The sequence below is a fragment of the Macrobrachium rosenbergii genome, chromosome 21 (assembly GCF_040412425.1).
Source record: "Macrobrachium rosenbergii isolate ZJJX-2024 chromosome 21, ASM4041242v1, whole genome shotgun sequence".
NCBI lineage: Eukaryota > Metazoa > Arthropoda > Malacostraca > Decapoda > Palaemonidae > Macrobrachium > Macrobrachium rosenbergii.
Window position 1 is genome coordinate 41,524,749 of NC_089761.1, and position 23,373 is coordinate 41,548,121.

A 23,373-nucleotide genomic window follows, 5' to 3' on the forward strand; every position below is an offset into this window, starting at 1 on the left:
TTTTGCAATACACGACGTTAGAAAAATAGCAACCTTTCTTTCCCCCATTAACACTTCGGGTCAGAAGTAAGAGAGTTCTGGTGGTTACCGGTACGATGATGTTTGGTCCTATACGCATACGCAGGAGAACTGCGGGATTGAAGAAGACACTACGAAATCTATAGATCAACACAGATCGGTAAAATTAAAACATTTTCTTTATCCCTACATAAGATTTAAAGAAATGTCAAAAAGTACTACGAAATGAATTATTCTTGCACTGACGATTTAGAAACAACTGAATTATTTATTTTCCGCAACTAAAAATATCTATTATCGTTCATCGAGCAACATTTTCCCGCGGATGAGGCCCAAACAACAAACACGATTTTTCTCTTCTTTTGTTTTCAGTTTAAAAATATAACACCTTACGTTTACCCCTGATATACAAAACTACATCCTATATACAGAAGACTGTGTTTATGTGTGTGTATATGTATACATAGATAAACTTTTATATATTTATATAAGCTTCTAACATTATTATTATATAAAGTGAGCAACTATTGTGATACAAACATTTCTCTAAACTCTCAAAATATTTTTCCTAGTTTGCTTTTGCCTACGATTAAATCAAGAAGATTTTCATCAAAGTCATTCCTCTTGGGTACAAACGTTTTCTAAAAAGTTAAAATATATATATATTGTTTGATGATTATATATATATATATATATAATATATATATATATATATATATATATATATATATATATATATATATATATATATATATATATATCATACTTTATAAGATGGTCATACAAGATGGTCATTCAGGGCAATGAAGGTCATTCGAGAAAACATCAAAAGAACAAACAAAAGCTTTTGTTACCTTGTGTTTTCTTCTTTTGTAGTGTACTACAATTCCTTCGTTTGCATTGCAAGTTGAAAATAGTCCACATTAACATTACACTGATCTTAAACGAAAATTCCGATCAAAGCTGTACAAACTGACTTCGGACTTTCCAAGACTTTCAAATGCAATGCTTTTTGTCAATGACGTTTTAGCTCGTCAACATTGAAATTTTGAAGAATGACGAGAGAACGATAAGAAACTTATCTTCATGCAGTGAAGGAAATATCGCAAGTACAAGTAATTTTATTCACACTGTTTACTGATGCAACTTGAAAATGCCATTCAAATTGGATGAGAAATAGCTGATCTCCCGACCCACCTTTTCTGGGGTCGAAAATCAATGATAACGACTCAAAGTTCTGAAAAAATCCTGATCCTTATGGATTATGAAACGACGCATCTTGTTACCATTTCAATTTCGTGACTGGTCACGTGACAGCGCGTCACGGACGAGACTGACCGTCGTTTGTTCCCGATGGTTCCCAAACGAACCCCAAAGCCCTGAATTTCAAGAAACTTGTTGTACTGGTCTAAAATCCTATTCTGGTAGAAAAGAAGTCAAATTGTAAAAGAAAAGTCGTCTTGCATGAACTGCTTTACGCGTTGCTGCAATGTCTACAATAGCTAACTCGCTTAAATTAATTTGGTTGCTGTGTCGCTGCTACGTACATTTACTGCTATCATCGAGACCTGCTGCAATTGCAGTATGTTCAATACAAAATCGTCATCACAATTGCACTGCTTCAGCTGGATGTTGCGAGACTAGACTGAAGAAAACATTCATCAATGTTTTCGCGATTGCTTATTCACGTACGTTGAACGAATGTTTACCGTCTGTTAGAAGCATTTTACAACGTAAATCATACGGGCATTTTCTGATACAAGTATGTAGCGGTGGGTAAATTCAGAAAAGGATTTTTTTTTCCTATTTAACGGAATGAGACGTGAACTAACCGAAGTTGCCCAGAACAACCAGAGGGTAGAATATTGTTGTGCAGTAAGATTTTTACATTTACAGTACCTTCACAATAAAACCAAGTGCTTACGGTAATAAAAACTTAGCCCTGGTAAATTTGGCATTGGAGATATACACACTTTATTCCTTTATTATTCACAAAGTATTATTGAGAACTACCTGTTCACGTGTAGCTATAAATCCCGGATGTGTCCCTTTGTGCGATGCAGATTTTAAGACCCCTTTGGCATAGTTCGTCAGAACTTGATGCGAACTCCGCGTATCCATTTACATATAAAAAAAAAAGACTTGGAAAAGTTTATGCCCAGTAAGCCTACTAATACAAGGGCCACCCAACAGTAAAGAAGAGCAATTTGAGATGGTCACTTCATTCTGTATTCCGTAACGCTGTTAAGGGCAAATCTGCGATACAGTACCAGAGGCATGATTAAAAAAAAAAGAAGAGTGCTTAAAACCTACAGTGCATTCACGAACACAATCCCGAACTCTATTGATCCCGGTTACTCAGTATCGTTGGTTTTGGGGATCCAGCAAGAAGAAGAATGCTTCTCTATCCCTTCCACCTAACCACGTGAGTGATTTCTGATGATCTAGAGACCCGCGGAACCTCCAGATGATCACGGCTGTTACTCAAAATATATGTATGTCAGTATTTATATGCATTTATAAAGTCTTTAAATGAAAAATACAAGATTATAGGATTTCAAATTCTCACCATCGTGTCTTTGAGGAATACGTATATGTAAAAAAAAAAAAGTTATAGCTTTGCACAAATCTTTGGCTATTGGAGAAACCTTGAGAAGAGAGCATGACTTTTTGTTGTTTTCTTGTGGGTTTCCACCCTTCTGAGTTCGGAAGCCCAGTTACGAATATTTTCTTCAGGTAGAAATCGTTCTTCTTTCTTGAGATGCTTTCTGGTGTAGGATTCCTTGAGAAGGAATGCAAAGAAGATGCTCCTGATGAGTTTAGAAAAGATCTCACCGGCAGGGCTTATTAGAGACGGTTTCTTGGGCCTACACATCCACATAGACCTACAAGAAAAGGAAAAAACAGCAGACGATGGAGATCCCTAGCGCCGGCGCTCTTTAACCTCCGCAGCCACCACAGCCACCGCATCCTCCACATCCGCCACAGCCTCCGCAGCCCCCGCAGCCTCCACATCCGCCGCAGGACCCACATCCACCGCATCCGTCTCCAGTGCAGGATCTCAGGAATGAATTGTGGGGGGTGGAGTCGGCGTAGTAGCCAAGGGCGTGTAAGAGGCTCAGCTTCTCAACGGGGATCCTGTTGGTCTGTCCGATGACGGGACGATCTGGGCGTGGCTGACACAGCACGTGCAGAACGGCTGCGCTCAGGGCCAACAGGATGTTCTCGACCAGAGAAGGATTGCCCATGCTCACCTGCAGGAGGGGTAGGTACGTTTGAACACAACCGGAGCTTATGGTTACGGTGATAATGACACGGTATGTCTCTGATACACTACAAACATGAGTTATGTTTAGGAGTTTCAATATGGCTGATGCAATCTTGAATCTACAAATGAGGTTACACAAGAATAACGAAAGAATATGTTTGGATACCTCCATTTACAGCAACGTGCCATTGCACTTTGGTAATTAGTTATAAAACAGTTTGACAGAATGTATTCTCATGATGGCTTAAGCCTTCTTGAGGCTATGGAAAAACACAACCCAGTGATAAACAAAAAGGGATAGCAAAATCGCAGATAGGCTGGACTAAAGGTTGGATGTCATTGCACAGATCTTAAAAAGAGAGGTAGTGAATATCAGGGAGCATTTGAGACAATACCCACAAAAATTAGATAATTATTATTCTCCTTTTGGGAAGAACTCGAGAGTCTTTCAAACACAGGGCACTAAAAAGTCTAGCGTTTTGACTGAGATGCAGCAAAGCGGTGCAAGAAGGAAGCGTCCTAGTACAGTAACGTCTTTAACTGAGCTCACCTCCAGAACACCGCGTTCCATGTCTATAGTGACGCCGCCCAAACAGAACGTGTACTCTCGCCTCTCGTAGGGGAGAATCACCGACCGATACTGGTACTGTCGCAGCTGGTGAATGTGCAGAAGCAGATGGCCCGGGGATCCTGGTTTCCCTCTAACTTCTAACAGATCCAAGGAAAAAACACGAAAAAGAAAAGGACATTTATTAAAGCTCTTGACATCACTTCTTCAGCGCCAACAACTGCTTTCCTCGAGTCTGTGGATGAGGATGACTGGGAGAGGGACAAAGCACGGGTAAGTGAGGCGTCCAGGACTCGGTTTAGTTCATTTGCAAGCATATCATTACTCCTTATGCCTTGAAGCTAACAAAAATACGAAAACGTTCCATTGGAATTTCCATTTTCGAGGCTATTTGGCAAAGATACTAATTACTGAAGATTTTTAAAAATTTTAAAATACCTTTAAGAAAAATCTGCTGTTTCTAGTAAATCTATGCTACCTCACGGATTAAGGGAAGATCGAATAATCATAAAAGTTCATCATCACTGAATTTAAATTACTTGAAATTCTGCGTCTTCCAACCTTCGCTTGCAACACTAGCGAGTCCTGCAAAATCCCCAATTCTCACCGAGCTCACAGAGATGATGCGCCAGTAACATTCTGTGGTTTAAACCAATTGAAAAAGCCTATAGAGAATGTACCTTTTCCCTTTCAATGATAATAATCAGATCATAGAAGTCTTTCCTTAATCTTAAAGGATATGATCACTTTTGCAACTTATGTTTACCAAGTTCTTCCTACCCGTAGCTACTGATTATGCAAGACTGTAATTTAGACATTTTGAAATTTCCATTCTAGCTCTTTGAAAAGGGAATGGTCTTCAGGTAAAACACTGTAAATCAAAGCGACCTAATAGTGTGTTTTAAAGCTTCTTAATTTATGAATTTTATTTAGGCTGTCATTCACAGCCCCCAAGCAGAATGCTACGTGGCGGCCAATGTTAAGATGTTCTGAAGAGACTAGCGTTAGAGGCCTAATATATAGATCAAATTCATCTTTCGGAGACTGAAAGTTAAAATTTTTAGTTCTGGTCAGTGAAAAATTTTTTTCCGTTCTTTTTTTCGGAAGCAAAATCAATTTGGTCGTATGAACATATATTAGGCTGTGATCTAGGCGAGGTTGTTGTAGTTCATGATGCTTTTTCGAAACATGTCTGCTTGTGAGAAATAACGGAATAACGAAGAGGCAAAATGAAATGAAAAGGAGTCACAAAATGAAATGAAAAAGACACACAGCTACGTAAAAAATGTAAAAAAATTATGAAAAATGAGAACACCATAACCACAAGAAAATAAAAGTAACTGAGGTGCTGTTTATATTGTCTGAATGTATTCTGAATTTTGTCATTGCAAAAATGTTGTGAGGAAAGAAAAAGATTTTCCTTGACACAATTACTTGAATCAAAATTACTCTCTACAAAGTGAGGCACCTTGATGAACTGTGATTCTTGGAGAAGCATAAGAATAAAAAACACTATTTTCTCAGCTCATGAACCGTAATCATGTAGGAAATTTGCATTTTTGGAGGGTAGGTGGCTTTTTATATATACCTATTTACTGTACACATATAAATATGTATATATATAATATATATATTATATATAAATAATATATATATATATATATATATATATATATATATTATATATATATATATATATATATATATATATATATATATATATATATATATATATATATATATATATATATATATATATATATATATATATATATATATATATATATATATATATATATATATATATATATATATATATATATATATATACATACATACATACATACATCAAATGATGGCATGTATAAATCAACATTAGACAAAAACAATGAAGTTAAATGCCTCATTCTGGGAGAAAATGCCATTAAAGATAAAAATGAATGAAATAATCTTTTCTGTTATTCAGAACTATAAGAAAATACATGAAATGAAAATTAAATTTGAGTTATAATATTTCGGGGTCTCCAGAAAATATGTAAATGTTTAAAAAACTAGAGATGCAGTAAAAATTGAATAAACTTTGCTGAAATCCTGATTCTGAGGTGGTTATAAAAATTTAAATAATTTCACCAAATATTATCTTCATCATCATCACTTAGTTTAAGAGCACCACCAACTCAAAAGTCTTATTTCCATCGTTCATCTGGACCCCATTAATCAGGATTTTTGGAGAGAATGTCTCTCATATCTCCTGAATTCTGGAAAGACCATGAAGGCATATGTGCCCTGAATATAACTTTTCGAAAAAAAAATCTATTACACACTAATTTTCACTGCTAAGCAAATGAGGTGTATTTAATTACAGCAACGTTGAGATAAGGCTTACAAGTGCAGAACATAAAAAAATGAATAAAAAATGTAAAAAAATCTCCCAAACATGCAAATAGTACGCGATTACTGAAAATGAGCTGACTGCAGACTCTGGAGACAATTATCTGTACTTTATCTCATATATGCTTCAAATGAGTCTGAGACCTGATAATTTAGATGTCTTCTGGTCACCTTCCGCATGTAGAAGGAAAAAAAGTGTAATTAACTCAAGTGTTTTGTGCATATCGTGTTGAATACATACAGAGAAAAACGTGTCTGTGTGTGATACAAAAAGTGTTGCAGCTAAGAAAAAAGCAAATAATCTACAAAAAAATAATGCTTATCACTGTTTGCAGAAAAAACTGCAGAAAACAATGTTTTTTGAGAAAAAAAGACATGTGATGAGTAATTTATGAGCTTACGCCTTATTAATAATATGGAGAAACACTATGATCTACGGGAAGCTTCGGCCAATTTTTCTGTATGAGCTGGTGTTTAAAGCTTTTTTTTTTTTAATCATGTGGCTATACAGTTAATCCAATACTCTGCAGTGAAAATCATCACTGAACTCAAACTTCAAAATGCGATTCGTGACCCAAGATTTTCCTGTCCAATGAAAATTTACTATACAGACATTTTTTAAACAATATCTTTATCTTATTCAAGTGTTCTTTGCTATAACTGATATTTAAGATAACTATCATTATCGCTGCTAAACACGTGAAAGAAATGTGAAATTAAAACGTTTGATATTGAAATACAGAACCCAGGGTAAGAGAGAGAGAGAGAGAGAGAGAGAGAGAGAGAGAGAGAGAGAGAGAGAGAGAGAGAGAGAGAGAGAGAGAGAATGATTCTTTATAAAATAAAACGGAGAGAGAGAGAGAGAGAGAGAGAGAGAGAGAGAGAGAGAGAGAGAGAGAGAGAGAGAGAGAGAGAGAGAGAGTTTACCTCGGACAATAAAACTGAGGAATAGAGAGGAACGAACTGCTCAGGAAAACAGCTTTGTAACTAAGAGTAACATAACCATTTTTGCTCTTAAATCATCCATCGACTTAGATATATGGGATTAACTGCATGCCACACACTGAGAAATATATCACCTGTTCAATTTTGTCTGATTATTTGCGAGTGTTAAGATGTCTTCCTGGCTGTATTTCACCAGTATTTGAGTGTCCGTGTGAGAGAGAATTCTATTTAGCTTATGAGAAAAGAAAACATTTCAACTATGTCTTTAACTTAAGCTGTTCTATTCCATAGCAATTTAAAGCTTAACTTAACTATGTATAGGTATGGCTCAAGGAGTTTGATCAGTGTTATGGAATACAATTCTGTATAATGTCAATTTTATTGTCCTTATTGCCGAGCGATTCATTTGATAATACCCCAGTTACCTTGATAAAGGGAATTCAAACATAAGAGTGAGAATTCATAGTTACAAGAATTGAAGGTAGTACTTTTATTACATGGCAATGAATGTACCTAACTGATGAAGACTTGGCCACTGTTAATTGTGAAGTTATGAATTATAAATTGCACAAGGGCAGAAAATAAACCTCAAATCTCACATGAATAAGAGTGTAACACTGCGCCCGAACTCCTTGAGCCATGGCCAATATAATCGTCTTAAAATTAAAATGGAAAAAGTAACTCTTGTGAACAACCTGCCACACCACAGCGTTAGACACAGACCACAATATCCAATCTTTTAATTCTACCATCTACTCTAGCAGGTGGAAAAGCCAAGCTCTCTTCTAAACATTGCTAGGGACACTTGTCTTCTTCTTCTACCCTTCTTCCACCCTACAGCAGCTGCTTCGAAGCTAAAGTTTCTACGGTTGCAAACTCGACATGCCTGTGTGTATGTGTGAGAAACCGCTGGTTGCTTTTTGATGCCAGTCAATTGGTTTACAGCAAGACTTGAACGACCACACACAATCTTCAACTTCTTTCAGTAAAGCAAAAGACCTGTTTTGAAATTTCTCTGTGGGTCTTGAAATGACAAAAGTGCTGACTCAGATGTCTCGTATTCCATATCTCCACTAGATGAGAGATGGGCGAGACGAGGTGAAAAATCTTTTAAGAATTTTGGATATAGTTCAGTTACAATGCAAAGAACCAACGGCAAAAAGGTCTTTTTGGGAAGTGATACGTCACAGGCCAGCAAACACACATGAGCAGGTGCTGGAAGGTACTAAAGGATCATTGTTTATATAGGAACTCCACTAGTTGTTCTCTATTACATGTCAAGCACAATAAAAACAGTCATGCCTACTTTTACGCAGAGAACTTCTAGGGTTGTACAAGGACAGATCAATACTAATCAACGTTTGCACTTGATGTCGAGTTTCTGTGTTAGTAAGCAAGAAACTCGACCAAAACATGGTGGCTTAGACTTATCCTGCTTTAATTATTTTGCAGATAGTACTACTTGCTCTCAGCAAATCTTCTACACATTCTATAAAGAACAGGTCCGGAAGCTTTTTGGAAGAGAATTGTTGCCAAAAAAGGGAATGTAAACAAATAAGAACAACATTTCCATCATGTCATCATCATTTAGGAGACAAATGGCAATATAAATCTTAAAACTACGTTGTTCATAGCTCTATCAAGTGGTGTTCTGACAACAACCTAACCAAATGTATTTCCAGACACTAGAAATGATAAAAAGTCTTTCTCAAAAGACTGAATACTCTGATAGTCTTCCCAGGGTAATGATTACAGCTCGGTCTTAAAAAGCACACCAATGAACTCTGGGCTGACCAGCCTTGGTAAAAAATACTTAATGCTTGCAACATATCTTTAGGAGACTGGTGTCAACGGCACTGGGTCACAATAAAGTTCAAAATGGATGAAAGACTAAAAGAGGAAGTTATACAACAATAAAGGAAGGCAGAAGGAGCATTACAGAAAATGTGAAGGTATGGGCATCAGGGGTATACAAAATTGGCATCAGCTGCTGTGTTTTTTTTTAATTATTAGCATATAACTTGACTCGATAAGGTTAGAAATGAATGAACTTACTTTGTCAAGTGTAAGGACTAAATAAGTTTCATCCTACGTTCGGCACAGAAAAGGTGGATGGGGTAGGGGGGATCTGTATCTAACGTAAAAGACGAAATGGCTCGAGATTAAAAAAGGAAGCTCACTTCAGTATCATAATATATATATATATATATATATATATATATATATATATATATATATATATATATATATATATATATATATATATATATAATATACTTACTATACAGCTTCTCTAGCACTGACACGTAAGATAAATTATATACGAGTTTTGGTCAAGTCTTTGTAGAAGGGGCAGGAATTACTGTTTAAATTATACACACACACTCCAGAATAACCAAGCAGTATTTCTCCCAGATCAGAGCAAGATTTTATTTTATGGTTATGTGAGACAATCCCCTTAACCATCACCAGCAGATTAGCACACAGTAGCACTATATTAAAGGTCTTTCCTGTTGATGCTAATAGTTTCAGGGTCAGTTTGCAGTATTTAATCAATAATTCAACATCACCTAGCCCTGGCCAAAAGTTGGATGGAACCAAAAAACGGTAAGCGACAGATTCTCCGCAAGAAATAAAGAATGTTTTAGAACTCAAAGGACAGGGAAGGGTGCAGAAAACTCCAAAGCCTAGTCATGGACGTAGAGAAGCAAAAAACAAACTTTCTGGCAAGTTTTATCTGAAATGCTAAGCTGGTATAAGCTTATCGATCCTTAACTCCTGTGCGGTTCTACAACACAGAAATACCTTGCCAATGTTTTTCAACAATGACAGGCAAATGAGGAATGAAAGATTATCTATGTTATTGTTACAATTCTCAGCTTTTGTGATAACCCAGAAAATGTGTGTGCATGAAGAGATAAAAAAAAAGCAGAAAATGTGTGTGCATTAAGACACAACAGTAAAAAAAACATAAAGATGGCAAAAATGGTCTTTAACTCCCTACACACTCAATCTCATGTCACCGCATTCCAGTGGCGTACAAATGTGAAATATACCGTTTCCAGCACTTGATACGCAAAATGTAAAGGGCGAGGAAGATAAGAAGATGAATGCTAGGCTACGGCAACGTAAAAGGGCAGAAGAATAAGAAGAAAAGTAAAATATACAAAATTCTCGCAGCCATATTTAAATACAATAATATTTGATGAAAACGGGCATATGATGATTATGAACCCTTTGTTATTGCCAAGAATAACCAAGCTTCATAACTAAGACCAGAGAGAGAGAGAGAGAGAGAGAGAGAGAGAGAGAGAGAGAGAGAGAGAGAGAGAGAGAGAGAGAGAGAGAGCTACTCAAAGATTTCCCAAAAGAAAACCAGACCTGATGAAGAGCTGATTTCAGCGTCAGTGACCCAAGCAGTGTAACGCCAGATTACTCTCAATCAATCAATCAATCAATCCATGAAGCGCTGACCGGTCCTCCTGGGACGACTATCAGTTAGGAATGGACTGGCAGTTGTCAAGCCTTGCTAACACTGGATTCAGTTTCTGATCGAAGTTGCTTTCGTGTCTTCTGACACTGCGCTAATTCTCACTTTAATGTCTTTCGTTGAAAAGCATTACGATTTCGTGAATCAAGGCTGCTGTGAAACCGTGCCCGAAAGGGAAGTCAATTTACTCAGTTGGCTTCTTGTTTTTTTTTCACAGAATCTTTGATACTTTTGTTTCTTATCTCCGATTAAAACGAATTTGGTCAAGTGAATCATGAAAGCTGTAAAACTTTGCCCAAAATGTGTAGAAGGATTGTAGACAAAATTCCCAAGCCACAGTCTTGTTTTGGAAGACGTGTTTACCACATAAACAAAACCATTATGTCGTCATGAATCACCATTCAAGATATGTAACAAAATAGAAAAAAAAACATGATTTTTGTATTTTCTGACAAGTTGTGTAATAAGAAGTCTGCATTACAATGAGTCGGAATAAATATAAATTAATAATAGACCTGACTAGAAAGTATATAAAAATCTTATATTCTCAGTTTGGAAAAATGGCTAAAATGATAAGGGCGTTTAGACCCCTAAATTAATAGATGGAAATATCTGCGGAAGGTGATACGACAAGCAGATTTAATAAGTTTTCTAAATGCAAGCACACAGAAGAGAGAGAGAGAGAGAGAGAGAGAGAGAGAGAGAGAGAGAGAGAGAGAGAGAGAGAGAGAGAGAGAGAGAGAGAGAGAGGTTGATTTCAAAGGCTACAGGCCCACCACAAAAATGGTCCTTGTTATTGCCAGCATTATTGGTTTTCAGGCAAAGAAGCTGCGGCACGTTCACCCTCTGTGGTGCTTTTGTTAATGACCAAGAGCAGGCTTCAACAACCGCTTGATTCGATGCTTAGCAAGGCTTGACAGTACACTTGCGGTCAACTCCAGCTTGGCGGATTTAGTTTGTGTTCAATCTTGATGTACTGAAGGCAAAGAAAGTCTTCTAACCTATCATTGACCTACTGGTGGAAGTCGCAGAATGAATGAGAGATACTTGCTCTTCATTTACTGTAATGTGGCATTGGGGGAGGCTTCTGAAACACGCTCAGAAAATGACAGTTAACATCATCGAGACCTATTGTTTTCAGTGTAATACACAGAGATTACCTGAACTGGACAAAACTCTGGCTAAAGGGAAAAATGATCAATTTCTGTGGGAGTATATTGGAGGGAAAATGGGACAGAATGTAATTGTTTTCCTTCTCTCTCCTGAGACGAAGAAAGGCGCCAAAACTGGACGGTGAAGCCAAACTGGAATTGACCGTAGATTTGTGTCATCACGCACCAGGCCGGGATGCAGGTTCTACTGGGATACTAGACTGGTCGGCGCGGCTACCTCCTCCTCCTACTCCACCTCCAGCACCACCAACTCCTCCTGCTACTCCTACTACGCCTGCAGAGGTGTCGGTGTTCACTAGAGTAGCCTCCGAACCGTTCATGTCCCGCTGCGAAGAGGTGCTCCCATTCAGCCGCAAAGAATCCGCGTTCAGCTGACTGCGAGATCCTGATGACGTCACTGGTGCCACAGGAAGAAGATTGGGGAGGTGATATACAAAATGGGGCCCTAGCCCTCACGGGGGATACTTTAGCCAGTGGAAAACTACTGTAATAGATGACTGATTACCTTGGGGACACAAATTACAGGAAAATACCTGGGGCTGACCTGAACATTAAAATGAAGAACAGTGAAGATTATTGACAATTATATGCGGCTGACATTAATGGCACAAGGGCATATCCTACTTTCAAAGACGTTTAAGAACTTCGTGAATACAGGACTCGTTGTTTATATGGGTGCGATAGCTTCTAGTAACGTCGAATAAATAAAATTCATTTTTGAGAGAGACGCTGGTAATCACATGAACGAAGAAAATCAGTGAGTAGATAGTGCAATAGTACAGTCGTCCCGATAGAACCAAATGCAGTGCTTAGAGGGTACAAGCAGTGGCATAGCTATACTTGTGTTAATACATGAAGTGATTGTTAAACACTGTTGCTGTACTGTGACAAAAATGCTAAGACAGATTCTTCTCAGCTGACAAGAGGCCACTGGTGCACAACGTGAAAGAAATAGAGCAAACAGTCAAGTGCATTGCCCGGTAACTTGAACTGTTAATCTAATCTCGGTGGTTTGCCCTTTCCATCGTCTTCGTAAGACTACATAATTTTCAAAATTTATTTTTCGTTTCCACATACTTATTCTCTAAACGTGATGGAGTCTTAATGAAAACTGAAAAAAAATAAAAAGAGATTCTGCACAATAATTACACCTAGTCATGATAATCTGGGAATGTGTTCAGAAACTGCATTTTAATACAAAAATCTTTATATTTCAGATCCGTCGAAGACCGTTATTATTGCAACGTCTGCCTGAACTTAAAAAAAAAATCAGTTAAGCAATCTAGGACCCTATAGGAATCTTAGGTCGCCTTTCCTCTGTTACCAATACCGACGTAGAACCAGCATACTGGAGCTAATCATGTCATAGTAAGTGTAATACAACCTTTATTGAGAGGTTATCTATCGCCTGATAATTCGCAGGATCGTTCGAATGGAACTGTGGACATACGACGGTTGTTTGCAGTCTCGTGCATCTGAAGGGAACGACAGACGAACTTTTGGGCATTTATGGGCATTCCTTAAAGCGTAACCGTGATATTAAAGCATGACTTTATTGATTGCGTTGGTGCGTCTATAAATAAGCATTTCAAAGTCCATAAGACGACTTACCATATGGATTTCGAGGGTCTGCGACAAAATGAGAAAGAGCAATACATTAATCCTCAGTCATTTCTGATAGATGGGAATTCTGGTGCCGCTATTCTAAGACATTTTCAGAAAGTGACAAATGCAAAACACTTGACAAATAAGGTGTTATCTGTAAAGCAGCGCGATTTAATTCAGTGTGAATAGATTAACGGATAGATAAATGACTGTTTCCACGTCCCTGTATGCAAGAATTTTAATCTGAGCTAATTACGTTTTAAGTTTAGTGCGTTTATGGCGTAACCTAGACTGTCGTAAAGCATCTTCTTTGACAAAGAGCTGAATCTTCTTTCAAGACTTGCGGTTTTTCGCCTTCATTATCAAGGGTATTCTAAAGATATTTACAAACTAAAACGTATTTCTATTTACTGTAGACCTCTTTGGGAACTCACCCCAAAGTATTAATTCTAAGAGGTCTGATCTACTAATGATTCCCTTTTCTAAAAGGCTAGTATCCAGTGACTTTATTTGAAAAAGACTAAAAGGTTCATCATTGACTAATTATAACGCTAAAAGGTAAATACTTCTGACTCTCTTTATATGCAAGGCTAAAATACCATTACTTATAAATCCTCGCAAATAAGGCTAAAAGGTTAATACATATGACTTAATATACATATGAATATATATATACAGTACATATAAAACACTAAGTTACAAATATAAGACTATATATTTTACGAAAAGGTTAGTACATTAACTCATGACTAAAAGGCTAGAGAATGGTGACTTTTTAACGATGCTAAAAGGTTAATTATAATAATAATAACAACAGTAATTCATATGACCTGAAAACTGCGACAGAAGTTGTTCATAACTTACCTGAAGGAATACCATTATATAGACCCGCCCATTCGGCTGTGACCAGCGCCCAATCTCCGTCATGGGTCTTAATCACCATGGCTCTTTCCCCTCGGCGTGGATTCAGGGATATAGTGCGGAAGTTGTGTCCTCCCTGCGGAAGAGTCAAAGAATGTAAGAGCACTGGAGTGGGAGGAGTCAAAGAATGTAAGAATACAGGAGTGGGAGGAGGCAAAGAATGTAAGAGCACTGGAGTGGGAGGAGTCAAAGAATGTAAAAATACAGAGTGGGAGGAGGCAAAGAATGTAAGAGTCAAGAGTGGCAGAAGTCTAAGAAAACAGGAGCCAAAGAATGTAAGAGTACAGGAGTGGCAGGAGTCAAAGAAAATGTAAGAGCACAGGAGTGGCAGGAGTCAAAGAAAAAGTAAGAGCACAGGAGTGGCAGGAGTCAAAGAATGTAAGAGTACAGGAGTGGCAGGAGTAAAAAAAAAAATTGAGAGTACAGGAGTGGCAGGAGTAAAAAAAAAAATTGAGAGTACAGGAGTGGCAGGAGCCAAAGAATGTAAGAGTGCAGGAGTGGCAGGAGTCAAAGAAAATGTAAGAGTACAGGAGTGGCAGGAGTCAAAGAATGCAAGAGTACAGGAGTGGCAGGAGTCAAAGAATATAAGAGTACAGGAGTGGCAGGAGTCAAAGAATGTAAGAGTACAGGAGTGGCAGGAGTCAAAGAATGTAAGAGTACAGGAGTGGCAGGAATCAAAGAATGTAAGAGTACAGGAGTGGAAGGAGTCAGAGGATGTAAGAATACAGGAGTGGGAGGAGTCTAAGAAAGTAGGAGTCAAAGAATGTAAGAGTGCAGTAATGGGTGGAGCCAAAGAATGTAAGAGTACAGGAATGGGAGGAGTCAAAGAATTTAAGAGTACAGGAGTGGCAGGAGTCAGAGAATGTAAGAGCACTGGAGTGGAAAGAGGCAAAGAATGTAAGAGTACAAGAGGGGAGAAGTCAGAGAATGTAAGAATACAGGAGTGGAAGAAGTCAAAGACTGTAACAGTACAGGGGTAGCAGGAGTCAAAGAGTGTAAGAATGCAGGAGTGGTGGTAGATGCGTAAGAGTGAAAGCATGATGAGTCGAGGGCTGGTGGGGGTTAGATGAGTAAAAGCATAATGAGTACGAATGGGAGAGTAAGAAAAATTTGCGAAAGAATAAGAGAGTTGGAGGAGAAGATTAAGAGCGAGCAAGAGCTAACGAATAAAAATAACAAAAGGAGCAGAGGGAAATATGGAAAAATAGACTGAAAAAAGTAAAATAAAGAGAAAAGTGCGAAAAATATAACAAAAAAGTGGAACGGTAAGATGCTCAGAGAGAGAGAGAGAGAGAGAGAGAGAGAGAGACGGTGGGAGCGAACAAATAATAGTAACAGAAGGAGAAGAGGGAAATAGGGAGGAGTGACACTGAAAAAAATAGAAAAAAGAAAAAAGCATGGAAAATATAATCAAGAAAAAGTGGAATTGTAAGAGAGAGAGAGAGAGAGAGAGAGAGAGAGAGAGAGAGAGAGAGAGAGAGAGAGAGAGAGAGAGAGATAAAGTAATTTTTGCAATATTCATCACCTAAAAGAAACACATCATCCAACCCCCCAATCATTCACAATCAGCGCTACCTGGAATTAGACGCTAAGGACTTCCGTTTTTTTTTCTACGTACGCCTAATAACCATGACGTAATTCTGGCACCTGGCGAGGTTTGGCGATTGTTGCAATTCGTCTGTGACGTAAACCATCCGGCTGAGATCAAATTGAGTGTCTGCGATCGTTTTCTCTGGATTCATTCGCTCTGCATCATTCTTCAGCGAATATGACGAGGCGATAAATATGAAGGGGGACGGAGGCTATTTCGCAAGCTGCGGCGAGTTATAGAAGATGAGAGAGAGAGAGAGAGAGAGAGAGAGAGAGAGAGAGAGAGAGAGAGAGAGAGAGAGAGAGAGCAATAAATATTGTTAAGGGGATGGGGGTCATTTTGCATGTACCGCCAGGTTATAAAAGATGTTTGTGAGAGAGAGAGAGAGAGAGAGAGAGAGAGAGAGAGAGAGAGAGAGAGAGAGAGAGAGAGAGAGAGAGAGAGAGCAATATATATTTTTAAGGGGATGGGGTCAATTTACATACACCACCAGGTTGTAAAAAGATGTGAGAGAGAGAGAGAGAGAGAGAGAGAGAGAGAGAGAGAGAGAGAGAGAGAGAGAGAGAGAGAGAGAGAGAGCAATTGCGAAAATTAAATCGTAATGGATTCTTTTCCTCACAACGATCTTATTTGCATTATGAACTTGATTTACGCTTTGCAGACCATTACAATAACTTGAGCTACTGAACAAAATTACTTTCAATCTGTACATGAGACAAAAAAAATGTAAAGTAGAGCGTAACACAAAGCAATCTGCGTATATTTAGAGATTATAGATTATGTAACCTGGTGACAGAACAACGAAATATTCCACGCTGATATTAAACCGGTGAATTTTGTCCTATTAAAAAGTTACCTTCGTTTACCTAATACCAGTGACTGATAAAAAAGATTTTCTTGGCTAAACCAACTGTGAATGTTGTTGAAATTTATATATTTCTAGAGCATACTCAGATCTTGCCCAGACCGGAATTAATATAAAATATAAAAAATAAAAAAAAGGTCAGTGAACCGAACAGGCCTGAGGTCACGCGTTCTTAAAACTGATCATTAATTTTACCGTTTAGTACACCGTTACTCTTCATTTATTACAGTTCTATAAAGATGAAAGCCCATGTTACTACACCGTCTATCTTCACCAAAAGGTAATTACTCTTTGAAAATTTTCTTGTCATTAGTAAAAATATGTTGAAGAAGTTACTCTCTAAAAAAAGATTTTTCTTTCATGCAAAATTTTATTACTACTGTAAAAAGTATTGAGATTTTTGTGCACGTGCATTTTTCTGGGACTAATTAATTTACGGATGCTTTTTGGCCAATCTTTTTTATATATATTTAACCAATTATCTGTCATGTGTGCAAAAATTGAGATTTGTTAACTCTTTTCTGCATAATATGTTCTGTAGATCTCTTTTTTTTTGGGGGGGTGGGGTTGGGGGTGGGGGCTAAGGAGGCTACACGTTTCCTATAACGCGTTAACAAACCGAGGTCTTCGAATATTTTTCTGTTACATGGTGATTTTTTTCCTCCGCTAATGGTAGTTGCTTGTTTACACACTTAACCATGGGTTAAAAAGTAAAGTATTGAGAGCTTTGACAACGTATTTTTTTTTTTTTTTAAAGGGCAAAAACCGATCATATGTACAAAAGTTGAGATCATTCAACACTTTTCTCGCAAGTAAAACTTTTCTTTCTTTTTAAATCTGTCACTACTGGAATCCTCACCCCACCTCCTTAAGAGCAACTGCAAGCAGTCATCTGAGACAGAAATTAGTTAGCCTTGTAGATTTTTCTTTGTCTCAATTTTGCTAAGAGCAAACATTTTGAAATCTTCCATTCCATAAGAACTCAAATCAATATCTTTTAACGCTTTTCTGTAACATGTAGAATTCGCATCCCCCCCTCCCCCGCCCCCCCACACACACGCACGCGCGCGCGCGCAAGCAAACACACTTTTGTTTATCTAGGCCACCTGAATGTAATTATCTGACAGAAAAATATGTCATCCTTAAACATTTTCTATCACTTACAGATTTTGCTTTTAGCGAAAAGCAGCTACCTACATACGCAAAACGCTTCAGCAGTGGGTGATCGCCGGCGGTCTTAAAATATGCAAATTCGCCGATATCATCAATTCTTTCGCTTATGTTGTAGGATTTATCAATTCCGACGGCGAATGATTTCCCATTCATTCACTGGCACTGCCAGAACCACATTTCAATCCCGAGTAATCCAGTATAATCTACAATAATCCCCTACCAATTTTCCATTTTTTTAATTCATTTTTTGACATAGCACGTTAGTTTAGTGTAAGTGACGTAACAAAGAGAGAGAGAGAGAGAGAGAGAGAGAGAGAATGTTAATAGGAGACTGGTGAAAGAGGGTTCGGTGACAATATCGATTTCAGTCTAAAGGGCTTTAGGATATGAGGGTAAAATGTATGTATAATATGAAGAGGCCCAGAGGAAAAATGTGATATGTGGAGGGAGTGAACTCATGAACAATGGGAAAAATCATGCACAATTGGAAAAATCATGGACAATGGGAGGAATCATGAACATGGAAAAATCATGAATGTGATAAATTCTGAACAATTGGAAAAATCATGAACAATGGGATTAATCCTGAACAATTGGAAAAATCACGAACAATGCGATAAATCCTGAACAATTGGAAAAATCAGGAACAATGAGATAAATCCTGAATAATTGGAAAAATCATGAACAACCTGAAAAATCATGGACAATGTGAGTAATCATGAACAATGGGAAAATTCATGAACAATGGGAAAAATCATGAACAATGGAAAAATCGTGAACAGTGGGATAAATCCTGAACAATGGGAAAAATCATGAACACTTGGAAAAATCATGGACAATGGGAGAACGATGGGAAGGAAATCATGAACAATGGGAAGAAATTTACGAACCATGGGAAGAAAATTATGAGCAATGGGAAAGGAATTGTGAACAATGGAAAGAAAATTATGAACAATGGGAATGAAATTGTGAACAATGGGAAAAGCAGAGATGAAAAACAGGAGCTAGAGAGGATACCATGAACAAGCCTAATTTTCACTTTTATAGATAAAATCATTCTAGATAGTATATCTAGACAGTATGTACCTAGATTCCGATCTTGGTAAACAGCAAAATGTGTAGTATTCTCCCACATTATGACCTACCTGACGCGTCTAATATGACCTGTCCTCCTGAATACTATGACCTATTTTGCATACTTCTAGATTATGACCTACATGGAACCTGATTTATGTTGATTATGAACTAGCTGGAATCTATGTAACTTGATTTATATGCTCTTGACTTCATTTGGCCTTGACCTTGTTATAACTTATTTGTCAACTTCTGGAACTGCAACTGGACTATAAAATTTAGGCCAAAGGCCAAGCGCTGGGACCTATGAGGCCATTCAGCTTTGAAAGGGTAACAGAGAGTACAGAGGTTTAACAGGTGTAACAGGAGGAAAACCTCGCAGTTGCACCATGAAACAACCGTTGGCAGAGAGTGGAAAAAAAGATGGAAGACAGAGAATATGAGCAGAGGTAACAGCAAAAGGAATGAAAGGGGTTGCAGCTAGGGGCCGAAGGGACGCTGCACAGAACCTTAAGTAATGCGTGAGGTGCACTGACGGCATTAACCTCACTCCTGAAAGTTTCCATTTGCGTATCCTGCTGTATCTCGTGTTTTTCTCAACTGTTATCTATCCACTAACTCTTCTAGGCGTCGAGATGGAGTATTTGAATACGACTTACAATACAAAGTATCAACTCTAGTACCAGTATATGCAAGGACAAGAGAGGCAAAGTTTATCCAATTGGGTGGAGTCTCCTCCCGCCTGGGGCAACTACGTAGGCGATGACGTATCTTAGAGGTACTTGCAATAAGAAGGTAGACTAAGCTCAGCCTACAAGGGGGATTTGGGGGGAAGTGAGCAGACCTTCTCTTTCTCTAGGCCTTGAGTATATGTATCCAAGTAAGGGGTCATTGTAAGGAAAAAACATGTCATAAAAAGAAAAACGGAAAATCTGGAATTAATAACTGAAGGTAAACAAGAAAAAATAGGTACTGAGGAGGAGGAGGAGGAGGAGGAGGAGGAGGAGAAAGGTTTTCAATACCAAAGTCATAAAAGATCAAATATGAAGGAAAGAATGAAAGAAGAATTAAGAAAAAAAGCAACATAAACGGGAAATTCAAAGGAAACAATTTCCCACTGTTAACACGCAAAATGGGGAACTCCTGATTTGTAATACATGAATTTAAACAAACACTTATTTCAGATTATATTTTGACAAACCGCTCAAAAATCATGAACTATCACAGTACTGAAAATTAATCAAGCGTTAATTCACAGCATGGAAAAAAACCCTTTATCGAGATTAAAATTCCATGAAGTACACCTATGCAATTATATTTCAAAAATGCAGAAGTCAAACATATTCGTCATGTAATCAATACTGAGCCTCCAAAAATATTCGGCGCTTCAGTTCGCAAGCCTAAATATCAATTAATAAGTCATGCACATAGCTCTGTTAGCGAGCTTCCCTGTACAGGCGTATCTATGAGGTCCGAATGGGGAGGATGAAAAACCCACAACATTTTTTCATTTCTCTCTCTCTCTTTCACACACACACACACATACGCACACAGACACACACACTTTCTCTCTCTCTCTTCTTTCTCTTACGTCATTGGTAAAAGCCAAATCCTGAGGTGTGGGGATGGTGGAGTTGTCGACAGTGTGCGAAATGGCCACCAGATGTCTCCCAGATGCACTCTCCGCGTAGAGATGGACTGCCGAGTGGAGGAGAGTGCGGGAGTGGTACACCTCCACCTCCAACACCTGAGGTCGATGAGGCCAGGTGTCATTCACTATCCTGCAATGAAAAATGATGGGTGAGATGTCTCCTTCTCCTTCTTCTTCTCCCTCCTTCCTCTTCTACTTCTTCCTCATCCTCCTCCTCCTCCTCCTCCTCCTCTGCTTCTCCTTCCGCATTCACGAAAAGAAATTCGCCAGGTTTAGGGCGAGAGAGTCGTTTTACGACGTGGGAGCTTTAAGGTTAGAGAAGGAAATGGCGTCTCAGGACAGGAGTTTTAATGCAGTGTTATTCTGCTTGGAAGGTCTAAAGGTTTGTTTCAGAATTAGCTGAAAAGGTGTTCTTGCATGGTTAGATAGGAAGTGGAAGGCAATGATAACTGATATGGGGAAATCACAGAAAATAAAATTCAATGAAAAGGAAATCTGCATTTGCTACATAAAAAAAAAAATTCAGAAATGTAATTCAAGCACAACTAACATGAAAATATGACAAGTGAAGAACAAATAACTTGAATATTTTGAGTCCATTTATAAATTAACATAAAATTGAAGCTAAGCTAAATAAGAAAAAAATACTAGATTGAAATTAATATAAAAGAGGCTGTGGCTTGGGAATTATAATTTCACATATTATAATTTCACACAGATTACAACACAGGCAAAACGATTATGGAAAATCTGAAGTGGATAAAACTCAGAAAAAGGGATACAAATTTTACTTAAAAAATTCTAACATTATATCTTAAAGTACTATGCCTTTAAGGATTTAAAACACCGCACCAGGCAAAAAAAAAAAAAAAAAAAAATTGACAATCTTTCTTCTCATCTAAATAACACACTATTATCCCTCACAGAGAAAAAAAAATAACCTCAGAAACAAGTAAAAAATGCGCCGAAGTTTCTTCTGTGCAATCGAGTTTTCTGTACAGCCGCTACAGCGTATAATCAAGGCCACCGAATATAGATCTATCTTTCCGTGGTGTCGGTATAATGCTGTATAAGCCGCGGCCCATGAAACTTTAATTACGGCCCGGTGGTAGCATATCCTATATAGCCGCCAGATGCACGATCAGGGCTAACTTTAATCTTAAATAAAATAAAAACTACTCAGGCTTGAGGGCTGCAATTTGGTATGTTTGATGACTGGAGGGTGGATGACCAACATATCAATTTGCAGCCCTCTAGCCTTAGTAGATTTTAAGGTCTGAGGGCAGAGAGAAAAAGTGCGGACGGACAGACAAAGCCGGCACAATAGTTTTCTTTTACAGAAAACTAATAAAAAGGAAAACGCCTAGAAAAAAAAAATTGCTGGCAGGGTATATGAACAAAGTTGGGACCTGAAGTCCCGACCATTAAACCAAACCCAAAGAATTGGTGGCTTTTGTTTCCCCATTTGATTGGTTTTTCGTCGGGAAAGTTTTCATTTTGGGCGGCCAATAAATGCTACCTCTTTCTCTCAGTGCAGAGCGTGTTGATTCAAGAGGAAGGCAATGATAATATATGATAAAAATGGAAGTATAAAACGCAAAATTATTTTTAAAAAATAAAGAGATGAATCTTTCATAACAGTACAGACTCAAGACTAAAACTAAGAAATGTTGTAAAGAAAATGTAAAATAAAAAATCAATTTAGTATGGAAAATATATAAAAATCGAAAACAATATCATTATACCATACCTGTTTATGTCTTCTCAAAACTCAAAAAAAAAAATAAATAAATAAAGAGTAAAGCTATGATCACAAAACGACAAAATAAAATTATGAAGCTACTTCTGTCTCTTTCAGAAAGTAGAATACTCAGAAAACAATTAATATGAAACAAATGAAAAATTAATGCTAGGAAAGGAAAAAGATAACAGAAAATGAGAAGCTAATTCTTTCTTCCATTCCAGTGAGCTCAATTCCGAAACAACATTAATGAAATTACAAAAACAACAAAAATAAGCAAAAACTGCGCCGAAGAAATGAATTTTCTGTGCAGTCGCTACAGCGTACGTATAATAAGGTCACCGAAAATAGATCTACCTTTCGGTGACCTCGGTATAATGCTGTATGAGCCGCGGCCCATCAACCATGGCCCGGTGGTGGCCTGCCCTATATCTTGCCAGATGCACGATTATGGCTAACTTTAACCTTAAAAAAAATAAAAACTACTGAAGCTACAGGGCTGCAATTTGGTATGTTTGATGACTGGAGGGTGGATGATCAAGATAGCAATTTGCAGCCTCAGTAGTTTTTAAGCTCTGAGGGCGGGCAGAAAAAGTGCGGACAGAATAAAGAGCGGACGGACAGACAAAGCCGGCACAATAGTTTTCTTTTACAGAAAACTAAAAGTAAGCCCAAAACTATAACATCTTTAAAAAAATAAAATTTAATTCTCGCTTCCGTGGTGATATACTCAAAGCAAGTACGACAAAACTGGAGGAATTTGAGCTGTTCTGCAAACAGGTATGATACAAACTAGACAAAATGTTACCCATTAAAACCTATGAGAGAAAATCTCAGTCATATGAGAACATCAATAAAACCATTGGTTATAAAGTAAGAGTTATGATGTTCTAAAGGCCA

The 23,373-nt window shown here is 37.7% G+C and overlaps 1 protein-coding gene across 3 annotated transcripts in view; it reads right to left on the minus strand.

The window, feature by feature from the left end:
- Positions 1–817: 817 nt before the first annotated feature.
- Positions 818–23,373, minus strand: part of LOC136850007 (uncharacterized) — a 142,804-nt gene continuing 120,248 nt past the window's right edge. Inside the window, exons 10-14 of one of the 3 annotated variants that reach the window (XM_067123555.1) lie at positions 20,673–20,862; positions 14,322–14,454; positions 12,166–12,249; positions 3,837–3,994; positions 818–3,272 (exon numbers count right to left, since the gene is read on the minus strand). In XM_067123555.1, the coding sequence (XP_066979656.1) occupies positions 2,958–3,272; positions 3,837–3,994; positions 12,166–12,249; positions 14,322–14,454; positions 20,673–20,862 (880 nt within the window). In that variant the 3' untranslated portion in view covers positions 818–2,957. Of the gene's footprint in view, positions 3,273–3,836; positions 3,995–12,069; positions 12,250–14,321; positions 14,455–20,672; positions 20,863–23,373 lie in introns of all 3 variants that reach the window. The other 2 variants (XM_067123554.1, XM_067123556.1) reach the window with 2 other exon arrangements.